Source organism: Zosterops lateralis (genome assembly GCF_965231275.1).
Source record: "Zosterops lateralis genome assembly, chromosome: 1".
Taxonomy (NCBI): Eukaryota; Metazoa; Chordata; class Aves; order Passeriformes; family Zosteropidae; genus Zosterops; species Zosterops lateralis.
The window spans coordinates 133,215,650-133,235,268 of record NC_139762.1 but is presented as its reverse complement, the minus strand read 5'-3'; the positions used below and the strand labels follow the sequence as shown (position 1 = coordinate 133,235,268).

Sequence of the window (19,619 nt, the reverse complement as noted above, 5' to 3'; positions counted from 1 at the left end):
AGTGAGCAGGGAAGAAGCTACCCATTGAAGTGATTTTTCCTAAGAGAAGCTGCTAACAGTTTCCTCTGTGCCTGACAAAACCAATCAGTGATTAGTTTTGAATACTGACACCTTGTTAAACCACGAAGAAGTCAAACACACTACTGTGGTTTTGTGTGAACACACAAAAATCAAACAGACCCCAGGAAATCTCTCTTCTCCTTCCAGCCTGGGAACACGTAACAGCCCCATGCTTGTGGCCAGGCCGGGCCAAGCCCTGCTCCCCCATGGCCCACGCGGCCAGGTGGAGCAGGAGAAGCCGTCAGGAGAGGATGGATGAAGGAGATGGATGAAGGAGATGGATGAAGGAGAGGCCATCAGCCACACGGCGTGCAGCTGCTGAGATCCCAGCTGCTTTCCCCTGCTTCCACTGCAGCCTCCGAAGAATCCTCCACCAAAAACAGCCCCATTATTGAGTCATCTTGCCAAGAAGCTGTCCCAGCACCACGAGGGATCGTGTGGCTGAGACCAGGGGTGGCTCTGCAGCCATAAAGAGAGTGGCCCCACGGCTGGAATTGGATGCAGAAGGGGCTGGAGACTAGGAGCCCTGAGATCTTGGCACAGCCCCCAGCATGGCCTGAAATCCAGCATTGTGACTGCTTCAGCCACCACTGACCATCTTGACCATCTACAGGCCCCAGGCAAGATATTAACTCTTTCATTGCATATGAAATATGCAGGACATTGATCTTCTCCCGGGTGAGAGAAAAGGACAGAGTGAAGACACGTAGAGAGACAACATGAAGACGCCAAGGTCAGTGAAGAAGGAGTCAAGTCCCAGATGGAAGGAGAATGAGAAGATGCCTTAGTCTTAGGCTGAAATTCTTTTGCAAGGCCATGGTGATGGACTGTTGATACACAAGAATATTCCTTTAATTCATGGAAAGAGTATGGGGAGATGGAGTGTTCAAATTGCAGATATGAGCAAAAGCATTCATGCTGAAGCAAATAAATGCTGAAGTAGCTGTGATCTCATGAAAAGCCTTAAAAGAGAGAGAAATGAGGGTGATGAAAGACTCTCTGGCCCCAGGGAAAGAAGAAGACCTCTGTTCCTAGAGATGAAGATGATCTCAGAGATAGATGAAGAGAATCTATGCTTTGAACAGCTCATCCTTAAAATAGCACCCCATGAGTTCGACATGGCCCATGCAGCTGTGGGAAGGCTGCAAGAGATGGGAGGGACTTCACAAATGCAGATTTCCGGGCGGATGCTGTTCCTGAGAATTGAAGCCAAGAGAGAACTGTTTTCTTGTGGAAAAATCTCCATGACATGGCAAAAGAGACTTCTGTCCCTAAGAGAATTGATGAAAGACTATTTTAGTGGTGGTCAACTGACCTAAATCCTATGGTTTTGTCTCTGTACATTGTCAGCGGGTAAGGAAAAAAGGTGGCGGAAGGAGGAAAAGTGTTCTGAAGGTTTTATTCTGATTCTTATTGGTTTGGGTTTTTCTTTTTTTCTTTTTCTAGTAGTTTTGTTAATAAAGCTTTCTTTATACCCTTTAAAGTTTGAGCCTGCTTTTCTCTTCTCCTAATCCAATCTTGCAGCAGAAAAAGAGTAAAGAATTCTAGTGGGCACTCAACCCACCACCTTATTTAGTGTGTTTGCCAGGAAACGAAAAATTGGCGAAGCAAATACACTACAATACATCAGAGTTTCTGCCTGGTTTGACCTGAAACCGCCACAGAAATGCACTACAAAATTTAAGTTGTTAAAAACTGTATGTTATTAATTTACTTATATTTAATTAGGGTGAATTCCTCAGAGAGAGCTGGATTTGTCATGGGAGATTCATATCAACAAGAAACTGTAAACACATATACCAGTGTAAATACTGATTTTGCCATTACTTCACTTACACCATGTCTGTATTCTAAAAATACTAGTTCTCAAACATCTGTAATATTATAGCATTCCTTTTAATCCAGTTTAAGCACAACAGCATTTTCCTAGTATAGTTAATAAAGCTCACTACAGTTTTCCTACCATAGCTCTACCTAAAATAAAGCCAAGCAAAGCAAGTATAGTGTTACAATATTGCTCCAATATCAATACTGAGACATTAAGAACAGAGAAGGAAAGCCAACAAAAGACATAATACTGAAAAGCAGACAAAAAAAGCCAAAGAACTTTTATGCAATTTAGTATCTGCACAATAGGTAGCAAAAGCACACCAATAAAATATCAAATTAAATTTTTGCACGTATATGGAAGCAGTAAGCATTTCTAGCATGCTGAAAAATTACCTGAATTATATGAATATAAGCCTTTATCTGGAAAACAAATATTGAAATGAAGTAGTGTCAGGGAAAAATACATGAATCAACACATGTAACAGGGATGATTAGAACCTTAAACTTTTTTTATAATTGCTGCCAGAGATGGAAGAATTTGATACTGTAGGCCACTCTCCTTCAAAATAATAAAACTCAAGCAGTTAAGAGAAATTAAACCATAAAAATGCCAAACACTTCTGGATCAACAGTTATACACAATAGCCACAGAGATCTAGTAGAGCAATTTCAGTTATTTCCGATTCTGAAATACAATTGCACACTTTTACTGTAAGTGTTTAACTTTTTATGGGCAAAATGTATATTCAGCTAGGCATGCAATATGAGCTACTATCCTTAAAAATATTGCACACTTCTTTGGCACTGCAGCACTAGCAGAACTTTCCCAAGATGTAGTATTGAAATCTACTTTAAATTTAACAGACTCTGAAGTGATGTGGCAGTCAATCTTCTCCCTCCTGCTAGGTCTCGATTTGGTAAATATGTACATACATGAGAACCTTAATTACCTACTGGTTTTACCATTTTAGAATCCTGATATGAGCTCAATGATTAAATACTTGCAGTACCTGATTTATTGATTTCATTCCTTAAGTCCAACTGGTTTATGCATCTCAGCTTTCTATACAGTCATACCAATTTTACTAAACTGAACAAAATAATAGCATGTGAATTACTGGACAATTCTGGAAACATGAAATATTAATTGCATTTGTAGATTTTGAAAATACGACTTCCATAAGATGTCATAATAAAAAGAAGTCAGGAAGCCAAAATAACATTAATAATATTTTGTCATTATTAAGATTTTATGAATATTTTTATTCCTTGCAGTTGAAAAGCTCACAGACACAATATTAAACAGGAAAGAGTGACAGTCTGTAAGTAAATGATGCACCTCAGACGATATGATATGACAGTTTTAGAGAAAATTTCTTGCCAAACGGTGCTGTTAATGGATTCACTGGATGACTAAGTGCCTTCTGGCAAGTCAAACTTTTTTCTGACATCCAGGTACCAACTATTTTAATATGTGGATCATATTACTAAATCATCTACTAACAATTTCTAACTCTCTATATTTGCGCCTTTGGTTTCTTGATAAATGTCATTCATTTTTATGTCCCAGACCCAGAATTCCACTAGGCAATATAATTTCAAAGTGAATAATAGGGTTTTCTTCAGCATCACTTGCAATCTTTTAGATGTGGTTTACTGTGTAACTTCTCTAATATTTGTATGCCTTAATACTAATCTCTTCTGGTTTTGAATTTCATTAAAAATGACAATTATTTGGGTACAAAATTATGAAAAATGCAATTTAGAGATTTTGCCTAGTTTACCCTGACAACATCAGGTGTTACCCAAACACTGAAGGTGTTGCCACATACCCACAAAAATAAAAAAGATTAACACAGTCTAGAAATTATTCATATTGTTAAAAATTATGGGCTTTCTCAATTTAACTGCTGGGTAGATTTTTAAAAGGGTAGAGCTTCTTGAAGAGCACAAGAATATAAAATTAGTGAGATTATAATGGGATCGAGGACTAAGAAAGCAATGTTTGTCTCTACGTTGCCACAGCACAGAAAGGAAGAAGTCAGAATAGTATTAAAACCATCTGAAAACTTCATTACACTACAGAAGAGTAGTTTAAAACCATTATTTATCAAGTAAACAGAGAAATGAAGCAATTCTCTTAAACTGCTTCAAAATAGGTTTTTAAGTTTTTTTGTAGTTTAATTACAAATTAGTAAATTAATATTCTAAGTGAACTTCTTTTATTAGAAAAATACTTTGATAGTTTAAGGCCTTTTTAGACATCCCTGTATCATGTTAAATACCTTTTAATTAAAGTATTTAATAAACCATAGATGTACAATAAAATATGATAAATAAATAATAGATGTACAATAAATACAATACTGGTATTTATATATCCATGTTCTGTGAACAAAATATCAAGGCATGCAAACAAAGATAACACGCCCAAGGCCTGTGCTCCATTAAAAGAAAGAGAAAAACTAAGGAAGAAGCATGAAAGAGAAAATTAATTGTCATTTTTGCTCTCTAGGGTAAAATTCACATAATAAATTAATCACGGCCTGTGCCGCTGACCATAAAATGCTCCATATTATAATTTGGAACAAAAGTCACTGATGCATGTTTTCATTAAGTACAATTCACTTACCTACTAGTGAACAGCATTATTATGATTTCCTCAAGTAAGATTCAGTGACATTCATTGAAAATTATCGCATTGACTTACCACACTCACAAGAAACTAGCAGGAAACAACAGGAAACTGCTGAGACAGCAAGACCCTGATTCTGCAGTAAAATGAGCTTCTACAGCGCTCCAAGGAAATGAATAATTCTCACTGGATGAAGATTGGCCATCATTTCACATGGACTTATATTTCACAGACTGACGTTTCAGATACATTTGTAATTAATTATTGTTAAACTTTAATGATTTTGGTGTTATGAAATGTATATCTTGATGTCGTACTATATAGACTTGACAGCTTTACCAGTTAAATAATGGAAGAGAGGGATTAAATTAACAGTTATGACATTCTGCCTTGATCTAAAGGTAGAGCCACAGAACATTCAAAAAATAAAAATCGTCAGCACCCAGCAATGACAAATACATCTAAAAATGCTTTGCAAAAATTAATAAGCAATGGGACTCTTTATTTTTTTTTAATTCAGCATATCAATTTTATTTTTTCTAGTCAGATTTAATAATTTTTGTCATGTTAAGGTCTCAGCATTGCCGCAGAAAATACAGTCTGATGGAAAAATGTACAAAGTAGAAATCTGAAAAGATGACAAAAATGTTCATGCTACTCAAAACACTTCATTTACACATTAAAGGTTTTCTCTATTCCTATTCAAAAAAATGAATAAAATTTGAAAATCAAATATTATATATAGCTTTTGCATACTATAGGCAGATTTTTTTTAACATAAATATAGTCAAATTTTGCCCCCAGAGTTTAAATTCTCATTATTGTAATTTGTCTCACTCCAGATTTTTAATGGGCCTGAAGAATCATGAAATTCAGTTAATGGAGTCATTGATGAATTTCATTCTAAAAGTAACGAAAGTCATATTCCCTTTATACGAAATCTACTCCAAAGTCTGTTTATTTACATTTATTTTCATTTTGATTGATTTTTTCTGGTCTTCTTCTTCTTGAAAAAAACCCCATTTTGGACTTCTACATATTGATTTTCAAACGCTGTCATTTCTAAAATCTTTGAGATCTTGTTCTCAGCAGAGTTTATCTCCTGTAGATTTATTACTTTTCCTTTACTGAGGATGCTCAAAATATTTTTTTTCTTTTTATTTTTCAAGTCATATTGTGAATTCTCATGGTATTTAAAAACTGTACAGAGCTGATGCTGTACAGATCTATGCTGCAACTAGAAATTTGAAAATGTCTGGGTTAACTGCTATATTCACATTTCTTCTTACTTGCACACTTAGCTGTCACCTACACTGTACTCAACACTCTCCATGGGCTGCAGATCAATAATTTGGACAGCTTAGTTTTAAAGCTACAGAATCTGACTTAGAAAACTAGTGTTAGTCACTCTTCAATCCTAAGTATTTGGGAAAGTCTTAAAACACTTGGAGTAAAACAAAATCTGCATCTAAAACAAATTCAGGATCAATATAAAAAGAAAAAAATTGTTGTTCTCCAAAACAACAAAAAAAATTTTCTCAACGGTATCAGCTCACACTGCACAAATGCTCACATTACATGGATATAACTGCAAAAGATGGAATAAGAACGTGTCATATCCAATTTGATTTATATCTCTATATTCTGGGCTCGTGGAGAGGAACTAATTTTACATACACAATCTCATGGTATAAACCTTGCTTGATTTTTGTATCATTTCTCAACAAATAGAAATACTAACAATAACTTCCACACCAGTGATCCTAACAACCATGAACACGGTACCCAAAGCACATTCAATTTTGTATGTATTCTCCAATAAGGTTCTTAGCTAATGTGAGATGGAAAATTAACCTACCAACAACAAGATTTCCTAAATATTCTCTTAAATTATTTTTAACTTTCTGTTTACAATCTTTTTCAGAAGCGATATAAAAAGAACTTGAACTTGGCTGTAATTCTAGTTAATGTTGTCTGGAATTCTGGATCTATGGCTGATTTTGTGGTAAATGTTAGAGAAAATGAAGTAATTTTAAAAATTCACTTCAAAAGTTCAGCACAATAAGTAAAATAGACCTACTTATCACCCCACATTTCACATTAAAAAAAAGCTTAAAATATAGTCATTGGATCAGGTTATGAAAATCTGAAATATAATTAGCTGAAAGAGCGAGTAAGTCATAATCCTATGTTCTATATTAGTTGCAATTTCTAAGAAAATGTCTGTCAAACAACACAAAGGAGAAAGTATAGGAATTCTTTATCACTAGGAAGTTAATGGAATGTATGGATCAGAGGACTGGGGAAAAGAAGGTGGACAGCTGATTAGATCAGTCTGTACCACAACACACTGCCCACTCAAAGATATTGAGAGATAAATATATGTAGAAACTAAGCTACTGTCTCTGAAAGCTGGTTCCTAAAAAAACAGCATATGGGGCTCTGTGGGAAGCTTGCACTTTGTTACTGGCAATCTGTAAATACAGCTTCACTCTTCAGGGCTGGCAGTCTGCTCTTCTTCAGGAACACTGCAATCCAGTGATATTAAAAAGAGAATAGAAGTGGTAAGTGTAGGTGGTTCTTTTAAATTACCTTTAGAGAGTAACATTTAAGTATGGTCTTCAAATACATGTGTTTATCTTTACTCGGCAATCATAAAGATAAAAAGGCTTAGGTGCATAATGTGTATTTATACAAACAAAAAACAACCTTGTATTTCAAAATATCTCCCCTGTCATTTCTCACACTAATAATTTTTGGAAGTATTCAATAAAGTCTTTCATATTGTACTCACTAATTCTATACACAGAGGCATTGCAGAAAAGAACAAAAGGTAGGAGGACTGAACTGCTCAGATTTTGCAGCCCCAAAAATTGAAATCAGCCAGCTTAATAACACCCCAGTACGGTGTTCTAAGAAGTGCTTTGAGAAACGTTGACAAACATGCTAGACATGCCTTGTTCTAGAGACTTATTTCACATTGTCATAATGAGCTGGTGGATAACATCTTCTTTTACATCACATACAAGAATGTTGTTGGAAGATACAAAAACATCTTCAGACACATGAAAACTAATATATTAAGTTTGACTTCATACTGTTTTGACACCTCAAAAAAAAAGCAAAAACTCTATGCTTCTATGTGTTATAGTAAAAATATTTTACTTAGTGAAGGCAAACAGTCTTAAGAGGTGCTGTCTGCCCTTCACCAGTCCCTTGGTGATGACATTTAGACTGGGAAGAGCATTTTTGGAGGCCATCTGGTGCCATCCCTGTTTCGGGCTTGGCCAACTTATGCTGCATTGTTTACAGCTTTGTCCAACTGAGTGTTGGATCTCTCAGTAGGATATTGCACAACCTCTTTGGACACCAATAAGAACTTTTATTTCAATTTCAGACATATGACAGCAATAAAAGAAAAATTGTATTTTCCCATTGCTAAATGAATTCTGCTGCCATAGCTGAGCTCTGACCAGGGGCTAAATTTACAGTTATATATCTTTTCAGACCCCAGAAAGCAAGGATTTTAATTCCAGGATGACTTGTTCTGTTCATTTAAAACTATATGTTTAAACTGAAAATTATTTATGATACACAAGGATTCAAGACATTAATATATTCCTATCCCACTAGTGAAAATCCTTCTTTATCAGGTCCCTATCTCTGTACAAAAGGAAATAGGATAATTTAGTGTAGGAACATGTGAATTCTCCAGCAATTATAGTGAAAATCTGAGATTGTTTATTTGATTGAAGTTTTTAGAACCTGAAGCTGAAAAATTAGTGCTCAGGGAACAGTCAGGCTAAACCATCTTTATTGAAAAGCAGGACTTCTATACCAAATCTTAGTATTCCACCAAACCAGAGGTTTTGCTAAGTCCTTTCCTCTGTATTTACAAAGAAGCATGTATAATGTTCAGTTGAGCACATTATTTGTATTAGGATTTATTAGTTACTTTTTATAACTTATTAATACATAGTAGTATTAGTAGATTAAAAAATTTGAATGTCTTTCAAATTTTGGCTCGCTATCAACAGATCTTTACTCAAACATCACTGAAATGTAAAAAATAAATCATAAATTCATTCTTATTGGCAGAATAAGAAGTTGGAAAAACAGAAATTCTGATAGACCAACAGGGTTTGTTTGCAGGACTAAATATTTCCTGAAAATCAGAGCTTCACTAACTTTAAATACAAAGAGTCCAGCTGGTCTGTAAAAATTGTTGTAGACGGAAACCTATCTTCTTAAAATGTGCTAAAAGATGCGATCAACCATATAAGAAGCATAATCTAAAAATTTTAGTTGAATAACGGCCATGGCATATGAGAAGACTGAAAAGGACTGAATTGCAGTTAAACTCCTTACCTTTTAACTATCACTTCTTTCTTCCTTTTGTGGACAAATACAATCTTACAACTTCAAGGCTATGCAGGGTAAGTCTCTGATAGTGTGTCTATCTCTGAATATTATGATATGGAGCATTTTAAACCTTCTCACCATCAAGTGCACAGAAGCAAAACAGATCAACTGCTTGAAATACTTGTATACAATGGGTTAGCTATTAAAGACTCTATATAGAGCAAAGGAAATATCCAAGCTTGTTTTCATGACTACACACATAAGTTTCTGTGAGTTTGTGTGAAGCATGCACTCACTTTCACATACTCAAAGAAACTACCAGTTAATCTTAGAAATTGGATTTGAGTTGTTGAAGTTCCTTTGTGTTGTTGGGGGGGTTTTGTTTGGTTTTGAGTTTTAGTTTTGTTTTGTTGGGTTTTTGTAGTGGTGGTGGGCCTTTTGGGTTTTGGGGGTTTTATTAATTTGGTTGGTTCATTTGGTTTGTTGCGGGGTTTTTTAATATAATTGCCAACTGGTATTTTATAAAGTTTATTCAGTGAATGAGAGCTTTAAATCACTGACAGCACTGAACAGTTGAACTAGAGAAACCATGAAGTATTGAAGAACCAGATTTTACCCCCTTCAATGTTTTATTCTTACGTATCTGTATTTATTATCATATTTGATATATTCTATTTTCAAAATATCTACTGATAACTACTATGGATCAAGTATAATAAACTCTACAAAGTAGAATTTTTAGAGAAATTGTGAATCTAAGCACATAAAATAAGATCAAAGCAAGGCAACAGGCCATGGTATTAATTTATCCACATATGATATTATATACAGGTTACTTTAAGAAGTATGAGCTAAAGAGATCCTGAAAATTCACTTTTGCTTAAACAATGAAATTATGAACATAATATAAAAGGAAAGGCTTCATGATAAAAAGAGCACATTGCAAAAACCAAGATAATTTACTCAAGCTGAAGATCTGAACTGAATGGTCTCAGAAGAAAAGAATTGCGTAATGCACAGTGATTGATACCATTTGTTGCATGTCAGACTCTCACCTGTAATTACAAATGATCTAATTCAGAACCACAAATCAACATAAAAATTCTGTCAGCCTTCCATTTGCAAGAATTGAATAGATTTTATTATGCATTAATTCAAATGAACTATATACAGTGTGCAAAACTAATAACCTACTTTGTAACCTCCGTGTGGGACTCTCGCCATGGAGCTGTCTGCGTGGCAAATATGGTGAGGGATGGGGAAGTGGCAATGAAGAGACATCATGTGTTTGAAGCTTGTACCAGTGAGGTTCATCATCTAGTAATGCTGTCTCTAACTCAATAAGAATCTGAAAAAGAAAGAATGGTTAAAAGTAAGAAAGCACTACATGACAGAATATTTTAAAATAGATATACTCATAAATTTTATTCTATTATTATCTTATTGCTAAGGACTTTATCTGAAGTTATATAAAAACTTTGCTTTAATATGAAAGAATCTCCTGTGCTTTCAGAACACTAAATATACCAAAAAATCTTTCACAAAATCCTTATTACCTTATGAGAGCCTTTACAGTATTCAAATAAGTTAATGAGCAATGTTCCAAAGTTTTAGTAAAATATAACTATGGATAATATGGATTTTAATGAATAATTAGGAATTGAGAAACCACATTCATACTGTTACTAAATCAGAAAAAAAAACCACAGAAAGAATCTCATATCAGGATTATGTGATATGTGCAAGATCACTATTCATTTACTATTAAGTAAAAGAAAAACTAAAGCAATTAAAAACAGCTTTGCTTTGTACAGTTAGTAATTTTTTTGAAAACACTGTATCTATACATGAGTATGTGAGCAATTGTATTTCTATATTAACTACCAATACTCGTATACCTCTCCTAAAAATTCACTTTCTTCCTCTCGAACTCGTGCTTGGTCCCAAAGAGTGATTTCTAACATTCGTTCTCTAAACTCTCTCCGATGAACTGGAGAATAAATAAATGTCTGATTCCACTTAGGTTCCAATGTTTTCTTTACAGTTTTTGTTCTTCTTTTATTTTTATCACTGAAAAAAACAGTTAAATATTAAATACGTTCAAAACACCATTAAACTGCATTAAGTACATAATGAGAAATAGGAAATCTTAAATCAACAGTTCAGCTTGTACAATCATGGGTACATTAGGAATTTTCCTTTATAATAAAGGTCAGTGGATATATTGAGGATAATTCTTAAGTTCATAGTAAAAACTAAGGTTAGGTGATTTCAAGTTTATGTGCCAATTCCAATTTTAAGATGTTCCACAAAAACCACAAATGTTTTAATATGATTTTGGGTGTATTTTCTTTTCTTTTGGAAACAGCATTTTATAAAGTAAAACGTACTTCCTTAAATGGGATTTCCACAAGGCACAGTCTGACAGTAGAACATCTCTACAGACAACATTGGGCATAGCAAACACCTGCATTTCAGAAAAATCAGCCAGCTGGTTCCCTCGAGCTTCCAGTCCTACAGTGGCTCACTCCAACTGCAGAGCAGGAAGAAGCAGCTGGCCCACATGAAGGAATGGTCAGGGAGCTCAGGATAGTGCAGGGTTTTCCTGACTAAGGGTTCTTTATCCACCTGGGAAACCAGAAGCCCCAAAAATGAGTTCCATGTTCTTTTCCAGCAACACTGGAACAGTGTTCTCAAAACAGCTTCTCAAATCCTTTGGTGACTCCAATGAATCACCCAGGCTGAAGGTGGACCTCCACTAAGAGGTGAGGTCTCCAGGCAAGGTTACCCTGGCAGCCCCTGCTCTGGCTCCAGGGTGTTGTTGAAAGCAACATCTTCTGCAGAATATTTCTACTTGAAAGAATTAATATTTTCTGATTGAAACAATTTTTGCTGGAAAACACCCACACTCCTCCTACTGAGAATACTGACAAGAGTCATCATAACAATGCTTATTTTAAACCTGCTGATTGCTGCATAATGCAGCTGCCATACTAATTTATGAGGATTTTTTAATAGGCAATGCAGATACAGTCCATTCGTTAATACTTGCAATTGTAATAAAGTCATTGTGTTTCTGAACTGTTACTTGGAAGTTAGATCAAAAAATTACCTAAGAAATAATATTTTTAGACACACTGATATAAAAACATAAATTATTTCTAGTATACAAAAGGTTTGTTCACCCTTGTGGACTGAAATAAAGTTACATTGTACAACATTTTTCTTTAATCAAGGAGAATTCAGCATCTTCATCTAACAAAAGGCTTGACTTAAGTGTATTTACCTCTAGCATGTTTCTTTCTACTACATAAGGAATATACTTTTACTTAGTGAGCTTTTAAATCTAAGGAAAGAAAAATGCATTTCCACATCAGAAAAAACCCCACAATTCTACAAGAAAAATTGCTGATCATAAGCACGTAAAACAACTAAAGAAAAGTTCTGAATACTTCCCATAGATGGGAAAAAACATCATAGATTAATAAAATCTAATGTCAATATATTTTTGCTTATCACAACTTACATTGTAAAACATTGTGAACACACTTTTGTTAGCCTCTTAATTACTCATTACTTTTGAAAAAGCTGGTAAGATAGTTGAAGCAGACCTGATTCTCAGTTTAGCTCAGCTTCAGCAGCTACAAACACACTACAGCAGTTTCAATAAACTAGGGATTTAAACCAACAATTCAAATATTGGTGAGCCTGAGAAAATCTATCCAAAACCTTTTAATCAGCAATGACACAACAAATTAGGTAGTCACAGAAAATTTACACGTCAACATATAGTATACAATGAAAGCGAAAAAGCCATGTCTTCCAAAATACTAAATAGCTTTAATTCCTGCTGAAGTCAAATGGTACTGGAGATAGTTAGCATCTTCCTGGTTCAGCCATTTGGAAAAGCAAAGTAAAAACACGAGTTACATCCTATTCTACAGATTTAGTAATCCACTGATCTATTATTTTGAGTGACATTAAAGCTTTGAACTATTTGGTTGGTAAATTATAAAATAAAGGTAAACATGCTCCCCTACTGACACAATCTGAGGAAATATCAATTAAAAAATCAACTGGAGAACACAATACCTCTTCTACTGTTCTTCCCAACACCTAAATTGAAACACAGAAAATCATGGACTAAGAAGTGAGGAGCTTTTCAGGAATAGGGGTCCTACTACAGTTTAATTTTCCCTAAGTGCATATATGATACTATTTAGATTAACAAGACTTCTGTGCTTTAGGGGAAGTTTTCAAAGTGCAAATGGGAACTCTCAGTCCCCATCAGCCTTTACTCACTTATACTATGATAAGAAATCTGTGGGTTTCAGATGCCAAACCTGTCACTGCTTTACATTTTAAGAGTGGGGCAAACCAAACTGCTGGACTCATCAGTCCGGAAATTTATTAACCCGACTGTAGCATTTTCTTTGCTCTAGAGAAGAATAATTGGCATAGGAAATAAAGGCATTACAAAACACTAGTAACATTCTTTGCAAATAACATATCCCCATGCAAAGCCATATGCTTACCTTTCCTTTTCTATTCGGTGTTTTATAATATAACCAGGGAAAGCAAGTTTGTGCTTCGTGTTCAAAGACACCTTGCTGTTACATAGCATGTTCAACACAAGAACTTAACACTGTAACCTTTTTCCATGTAAGTATGGCTGATAGACTCAGCTGTGCATGTCACCTGAGTATCAGACTAATTCTTATTCAAATATTCCTTGTCTTTGTGTTCACCCTACCTTCTGTCTGGAAGAAAGTAAATTTTAACGTAAGGATTCCTTGGCCTCCCATCTTCCCTTGAAGGAAGATCCTTTGCTCCCAGTATGGTCACTATCAACTGATGACCAACCTTGTCATACCACAGTTTTATCTGTAGGAAGAAAATATTAATTAGTGAACTCATTTCTACAATGAAGTGGTATATTAATCCTTAAAAATAATTTTGTTTATGAGCTTCTATTCATATTGTTTACTTAAACAGAAAATATTATATCTTATTTTTCACTTACAACAAAGAATAAAAAATAAGTTATTATTTTAATAGCCTCAGTATATACCAGGAGTTACTATTTTTTTAAAACCCTGTACTATAAATACCTTACTTCACATTAATTGTTTTTCACATGGTGCTCTGGTTAGGATTATTCTCTCTTGTATTGCATTACTTGCATTACTAATGTATGGCATTCATATATATACATTTCTGAGGAGTTTATGTACAATGAATTCATTTTTCATCTGCTGTTGTGCTAAAGAGACTGTGGGATAAACCCATTAATATTTCAGAGCACTTAATATTTTTCAACATATATACACTTATTCTGAAATCATATAAGCCCTTCATAAATAGAGAGGAAAGCTCAGTAGTCCAACCTTCTTCATAGTCCAACTCCATAACAAGGTAAAAACCACTATTGTTCATTTGTAGAAATTGTTATTAACCAGCCTAAAGCTTGATTTGCCATCCTTTTTCACTACAGTCATTACAAGCTGCTATTTAGCTATTTCAGTTTGAATTCTATGACTGCAAATACATCAGCCAAGAAAGGGATATACCTACTTCAGAGCAGTCACTGCAGAAGGGGGAAATGGTGCAGTTAGGGCAAAACAAACCTTCCAAATAGCCAGGGAGTCATTACATGGTGATAGCACTGCAGTGTCACTAACTACAGCCTACTGAGGAGACTCTCTTCATGAGGACTTTGCCTGAGACGGGACAAACTAGGACATTTGAAGAAAACAGTGACCCTGCCTGAACTTAAGGGAATCAGAGAGGATAATGCCCAGCTGCACACCTAACCAGGCAATACACCTTTAGGCATGAATATACCCTGGCTAAGGTAGACATAAACAGGGGAAGGTGCATTTTCTGTGGAAATCATCTCACATCATTTTAGAGACAGGGTTCTCATCTGCTATCATAGCTCTTCATCTTCAACATTTCAGTCTCTTAAAGAAAGGTCTTGATGTAATTCTCAAGACTTTTAACCCATAAAGAAGAGGCTGATTTAGCTCTCTGCCATTCCTAATACTTCACTAAGGGAGATTACACTAAGACACGCCAACTCAATTATTGGTGGCAGTACTTCTTCCTTCACTGCTTCAGTTCTTGCAATTCCTGTAGCCACCAACCATTTGAATGGATATTAAAAATGGGATATTTGCCCTCTATTACCCTGCCATTGGCCCTGCTACAGACTTTATAGGTTTCTGGTACTAATAGTTAAAGGCTCCTGTGGCTACTCATCTGTGTGTAAATCTTAGGGGTTGTTCCTACATTCTTGCAAGCCATGGGCTTTGACAGTATTTTTCTCTACACTGAGTATTATCTGGACTTTTAGCCATCTCCATTCAGCTACAGATCAAAAGCAGAAAGCTTTGTACAACAGTACAGCTTTAATGACCTCTGAAGTGCAAGTCAACTTAAATGTTCTTTGACACTAAATGTATCCACCCACAGGCCTCCTTGGAAGCCCTGAAGCAAAAGACAGACTTGGCTAGTCCCACATCTCAAGGGGAGTAGCACTGAAGGCAATCTACTTCATTTGCTTTTTGGGGAAAATTATGCTTGCTTAAGGAGAATGAAAATTTTTTTTGATACAGACACTATCACAAACTGTAACTGATGAATGTGAAATCATCTAGATATAAGTGCTAAAAATACAACCAGAATTATGTGTTTATATGCAAGCTAAATATTTCTTCACTATATTTGTTTCAGACTGAGTTTTTACATGAAAACTTCAGTCAAAATATTTAAAGAATTACTTAAGCAGAAAATGAAATCTTCTGACACCACTTCATTGAGATGCTTTAACAACTGTAGTTTGGAACAAGAGCTCAAAATTTGCATTGACTAATACCTTCTACATTTCATGTTTTGAAAAAATATAATTAGAAAAAACTTAAACTTAATGGACATATTTTCACTGTAATGCCATTTAATTTGGCTTGTTACAGGAAAAGTCAGGAGTCAGAATTAGGACCAGAAAGAGACAGAGACAGCTGGCCAGACCTTTTTGTTCTTCTGTTGCTCATTATAATTTTTCATGTAACCTACTTTATGTTTATTATATTTATTATTTTTTAATGATATACTAGTTTTCTTTCTCAAATTATTCTGAAACAAAAGATATACCAGTAGGATCTGTTTGGCAAAAAAAAATAAATAAAATCTCAGTTTATTTTTAAAAATACTTGCAGTAATCATTTTATTGGAGTTAAGCTTAAGGAAGATGCTGAAACTGCCCTGGGGCAGTGATGTCTTTGGCATAGCTGAGGCCAGTTTTGAATGTTGTTAAACATACCTCAAAAAATCCTGAGTACTGAGGATTGCTAAATCAAACTACTATTGCTTTCTGCTTCAGCTGCGGTCTGATATGCTTGAACAACTACAGGAAAAGGCTATCAAATGGAAAAGCTTGTAGGATATAAAGGCCAGGAAACTATAAAAGTATTTAGATTGCCCTAATCTATATTTCTTTTAAAATTCTTTTTTAGTAGTTTTACCTTGTACGTATTTTTATACATGATCAAATATATTGAAGTTGTGAATATATTAAATCCAAAAGGAAGGCTGAAATTTTTGAAGTTAGAAAAAAACAGAGCCAGAGGCAACTCTGGCTCAAAAGAATGCTTTGCCAAGTAAACAAGAGGTACTGCATAGGAAACACAATTTTAAGAGCAGATTTTTCCCTAAAAAGATTCATAAAGCATCACTTTGCAAGTTAGAAAATTGGAATGCTACGGTGAATCTAAAAGTTCAGGAAATAAAGATGCAGATCTACAGGTACTGTAAATTTAGTAAAAGCTCAGAGGGCTTTTGATAGGAAGGAAACTGAAGGAACTGTTTTTCTTCCCAATAAAATAAGGATGATTCTATGAAATCCTCCAGTGAGCTAGAAGATGAATGGAATGACATGGAGAGAAGTGTGGAAGAGGAGCTTTTGCCAGAAAGGATCAGTTTCAGACTAACAAGTAAAGAAGATGCAAGCAAGAATAAAGATATGCATTTCCTATTGAGAGTGATGAAACAAATAAGTATAAACAGAATTTTGGAGATTCTCATTCTTGCAAGGAGTTCTACAGACACAGCTATACCACAGCTCACAATGAAATGTATACTTCCTGACAACCATAAACAGCAGCTCAGAGCTCTGATTTAGTGAATTTGTCATGCCAAAAACGTAAGCTAGAATTCTGCACTGCTGCTGAACTGCTCCTAATACCCTTGTTTGAAAACCAGTGGAGAATTCCTCTTCTTTCTGCAGCCTGCATGGTAAATATATCTAACATTATTTTTTTTAACTATCTACTATCACTGCTAAAAGCAGGCAGATGAATGACTTTTTGTTTTGCCAAGGTCATAATTTTGACTTCTTCAGGAACTCTTGTCAAAACCCTCATGTCTAGCATTGACTGTTACTAGGTTCTGCAAAAAAGCCTGTTAGACAGGTCCACAAGGACTCCACAGGCATTATTGTGTACAGACAAAACTGGAGCTAAGGACAATTCTTAGCTACAATATAAAAAATAATCCATACAAGAAGTGAGCAAGTAAGCCTTAAACATTTTCACCTCTTGTTAGATATTTTCTAGCAAACATGGCACTTCTCTTTTCTTAATTACCATAATCATTTGAGCAAGGTATTTTTTTTTTCATTAGAGGATATTAGTCTAAGTAGAACATACAATTTTTATGTCTATGTCTTTATTTTGTATAATGGCATTAAAATAAGGAACTACTACATGTTATTTCTATATTACAGTATTTCATGAAACATGCAGGTTTCAGGCAGAAATTCCCTTTCCAATTGAACAATCAACTCTCATATAATTTTTAAATTTATTTAGCACATATATATATAAAAAAAAAAACCTACTTTTGTCATATATAACTACCTCTACGAACTACTTAGCAACTTGTAATTGTACCCCTCTGATTTAATTATCATGAGCAGAATCCAACTTTCTTAATTATGCTAAGGGATGTTTTAAATGTTTCATACAAAGCCAGTTTATGTCAATAGCACATAATATATTAACTTTAAGTCATATAATCAAGGCATTATTTTATAATATCCTTTTTCTTTAGAAATTCTTAACATTGAACTTATATTTAAGCAGTTGTAAAGAATACTTTCTAGAATACTATGTGAAAAAAAATTGGGCTTTATCAACTATGCGTCTTATTTGATGTTGTGTTTACAGTCTTATTTAGAATTCCTTTATAAATATATGTACATATGATCTCTTTTCCATTTCATAATGAAGGTCAGTCATCTCTTTCTGATCACTCAGATCATCCTTTACATCTTGGTCAATTAATAAAAGAAAAGCATTTATAAAGCTGCCACACAAAAGATTAACACCTCCATAAAGATATTTTGTCAGAAAACCAGATAATATTTTAGTTACAAAAGAAAATGAAAGACATGCAGCAAAGCAAGATAAGCATTGTAATGTATTAGGAAAACCTACTTTTGCATAAATCTACAGTACCTTAGGAGCTTCCTAATGAAAAAAAGGCAAACAACTTGTACCTAAACAGAATATCAAAGCTAAATAAATTCAGTAAGACAATTGGAGAATTCATTTTTATACAAGTAGAGTTTTGGTTATTTTAATGTACTTTAAAATGCAAGAACCAAGTTTCATACACAAGAAATTTGTTTATTTAAATAAGGTACAAATTTTTTGCCCACCTTCTACTCAAGGCGCTACTATTATATGTATTATGTGGAAAATGCAAAAAAATATGTGTGAAGTAATGATAATGAAATATTTAAAGAGACATTCATCTTTATATAATAAACTCAAGCACAAAATTATTTATTGCTTAAACAATACACAAATTTTGTATGTTGGATGCACAGCCATTGTTGCTATTGAAACCTGTATAAGTTTAATATTGGGCAGACAGCAAACAAAAACTAGTTGTCTCTTTAAATGACAATTTAATATTTTAACCCCCATGCAGAATTTTACAAGCTGCTCACAAGATGACATGGAAGTTGTTAATATGGTTTAAAGCAACACACTCAAAATATGGGAAAACGGACTATAATGTGATGTTTTCCTACTATGCATTTTCCATAACAAACAAAGAAAAAACCCACAACTTTAGTTTCTGTCAGGCAGACGAAGTCTTTACCTGAACCCTAGGAACAAAAGGCGTTGTTCTTCTACTAAGGCTTTGGCTCTGGTAAGCAAAATTAAAGAAAAAGCAATAAAACAAAACCAAAAAGGACAACACGCTGGAAACTAAAAGACCAAAAGTAAAAACAAAGACACATAACTATTACTTTAAACACAGATTTACACCAACAACATATTTATCTAACAAAAAGTATTTTAATGCAATGCATAAATTAAATCTGCAAATCTGTTACCAAATCAATTAAAACCTTTTTGTGGAAATTCTTGCCTTAGGGAAGTCAGCAGGAATTTTACCACTGATTCCCTAGGAGCAAGGATTTCTCTTTGCAAGCCTATAGACAACATTTACAATAGATTTAGAAATAACATGTAACAAAAAGAACAGGTAAGCAAAGTGTGATTTAAAAGTGGAGTGTTGGAAACATAATTTAAAGTTGATTGTCTCTTTCAGGGAGATTGTACATGCATATTCAGAGAGAAACAACTACAATTCACACACTGACAGCTTTGGTTTCTTAGGAAAGTGAGTTAAAGGTTTTCTCCTTTTTGGTAACTTTAAG

At 34.3% G+C, this 19,619-nt stretch overlaps 1 protein-coding gene across 3 annotated transcripts in view; it reads right to left on the bottom strand.

Moving 5' to 3' along the window:
- The window catches only part of RIMS2 (regulating synaptic membrane exocytosis 2), a gene marked incomplete at its 5' end in the record, with an annotated part of 477,503 nt that overhangs the window by 180,746 nt on the left and 277,138 nt on the right, over nt 1-19,619 (bottom strand). For all 3 annotated transcript variants that reach the window (XM_083865898.1, XM_083865900.1, XM_083865899.1), the window contains 5 exons: nt 2,284-2,310; nt 10,082-10,235; nt 10,786-10,957; nt 13,641-13,771; nt 19,055-19,102. In XM_083865898.1, the coding sequence (XP_083722024.1) occupies nt 2,284-2,310; nt 10,082-10,235; nt 10,786-10,957; nt 13,641-13,771; nt 19,055-19,102 (532 nt within the window). The remainder of the gene's footprint in view (nt 1-2,283; nt 2,311-10,081; nt 10,236-10,785; nt 10,958-13,640; nt 13,772-19,054; nt 19,103-19,619) is intronic.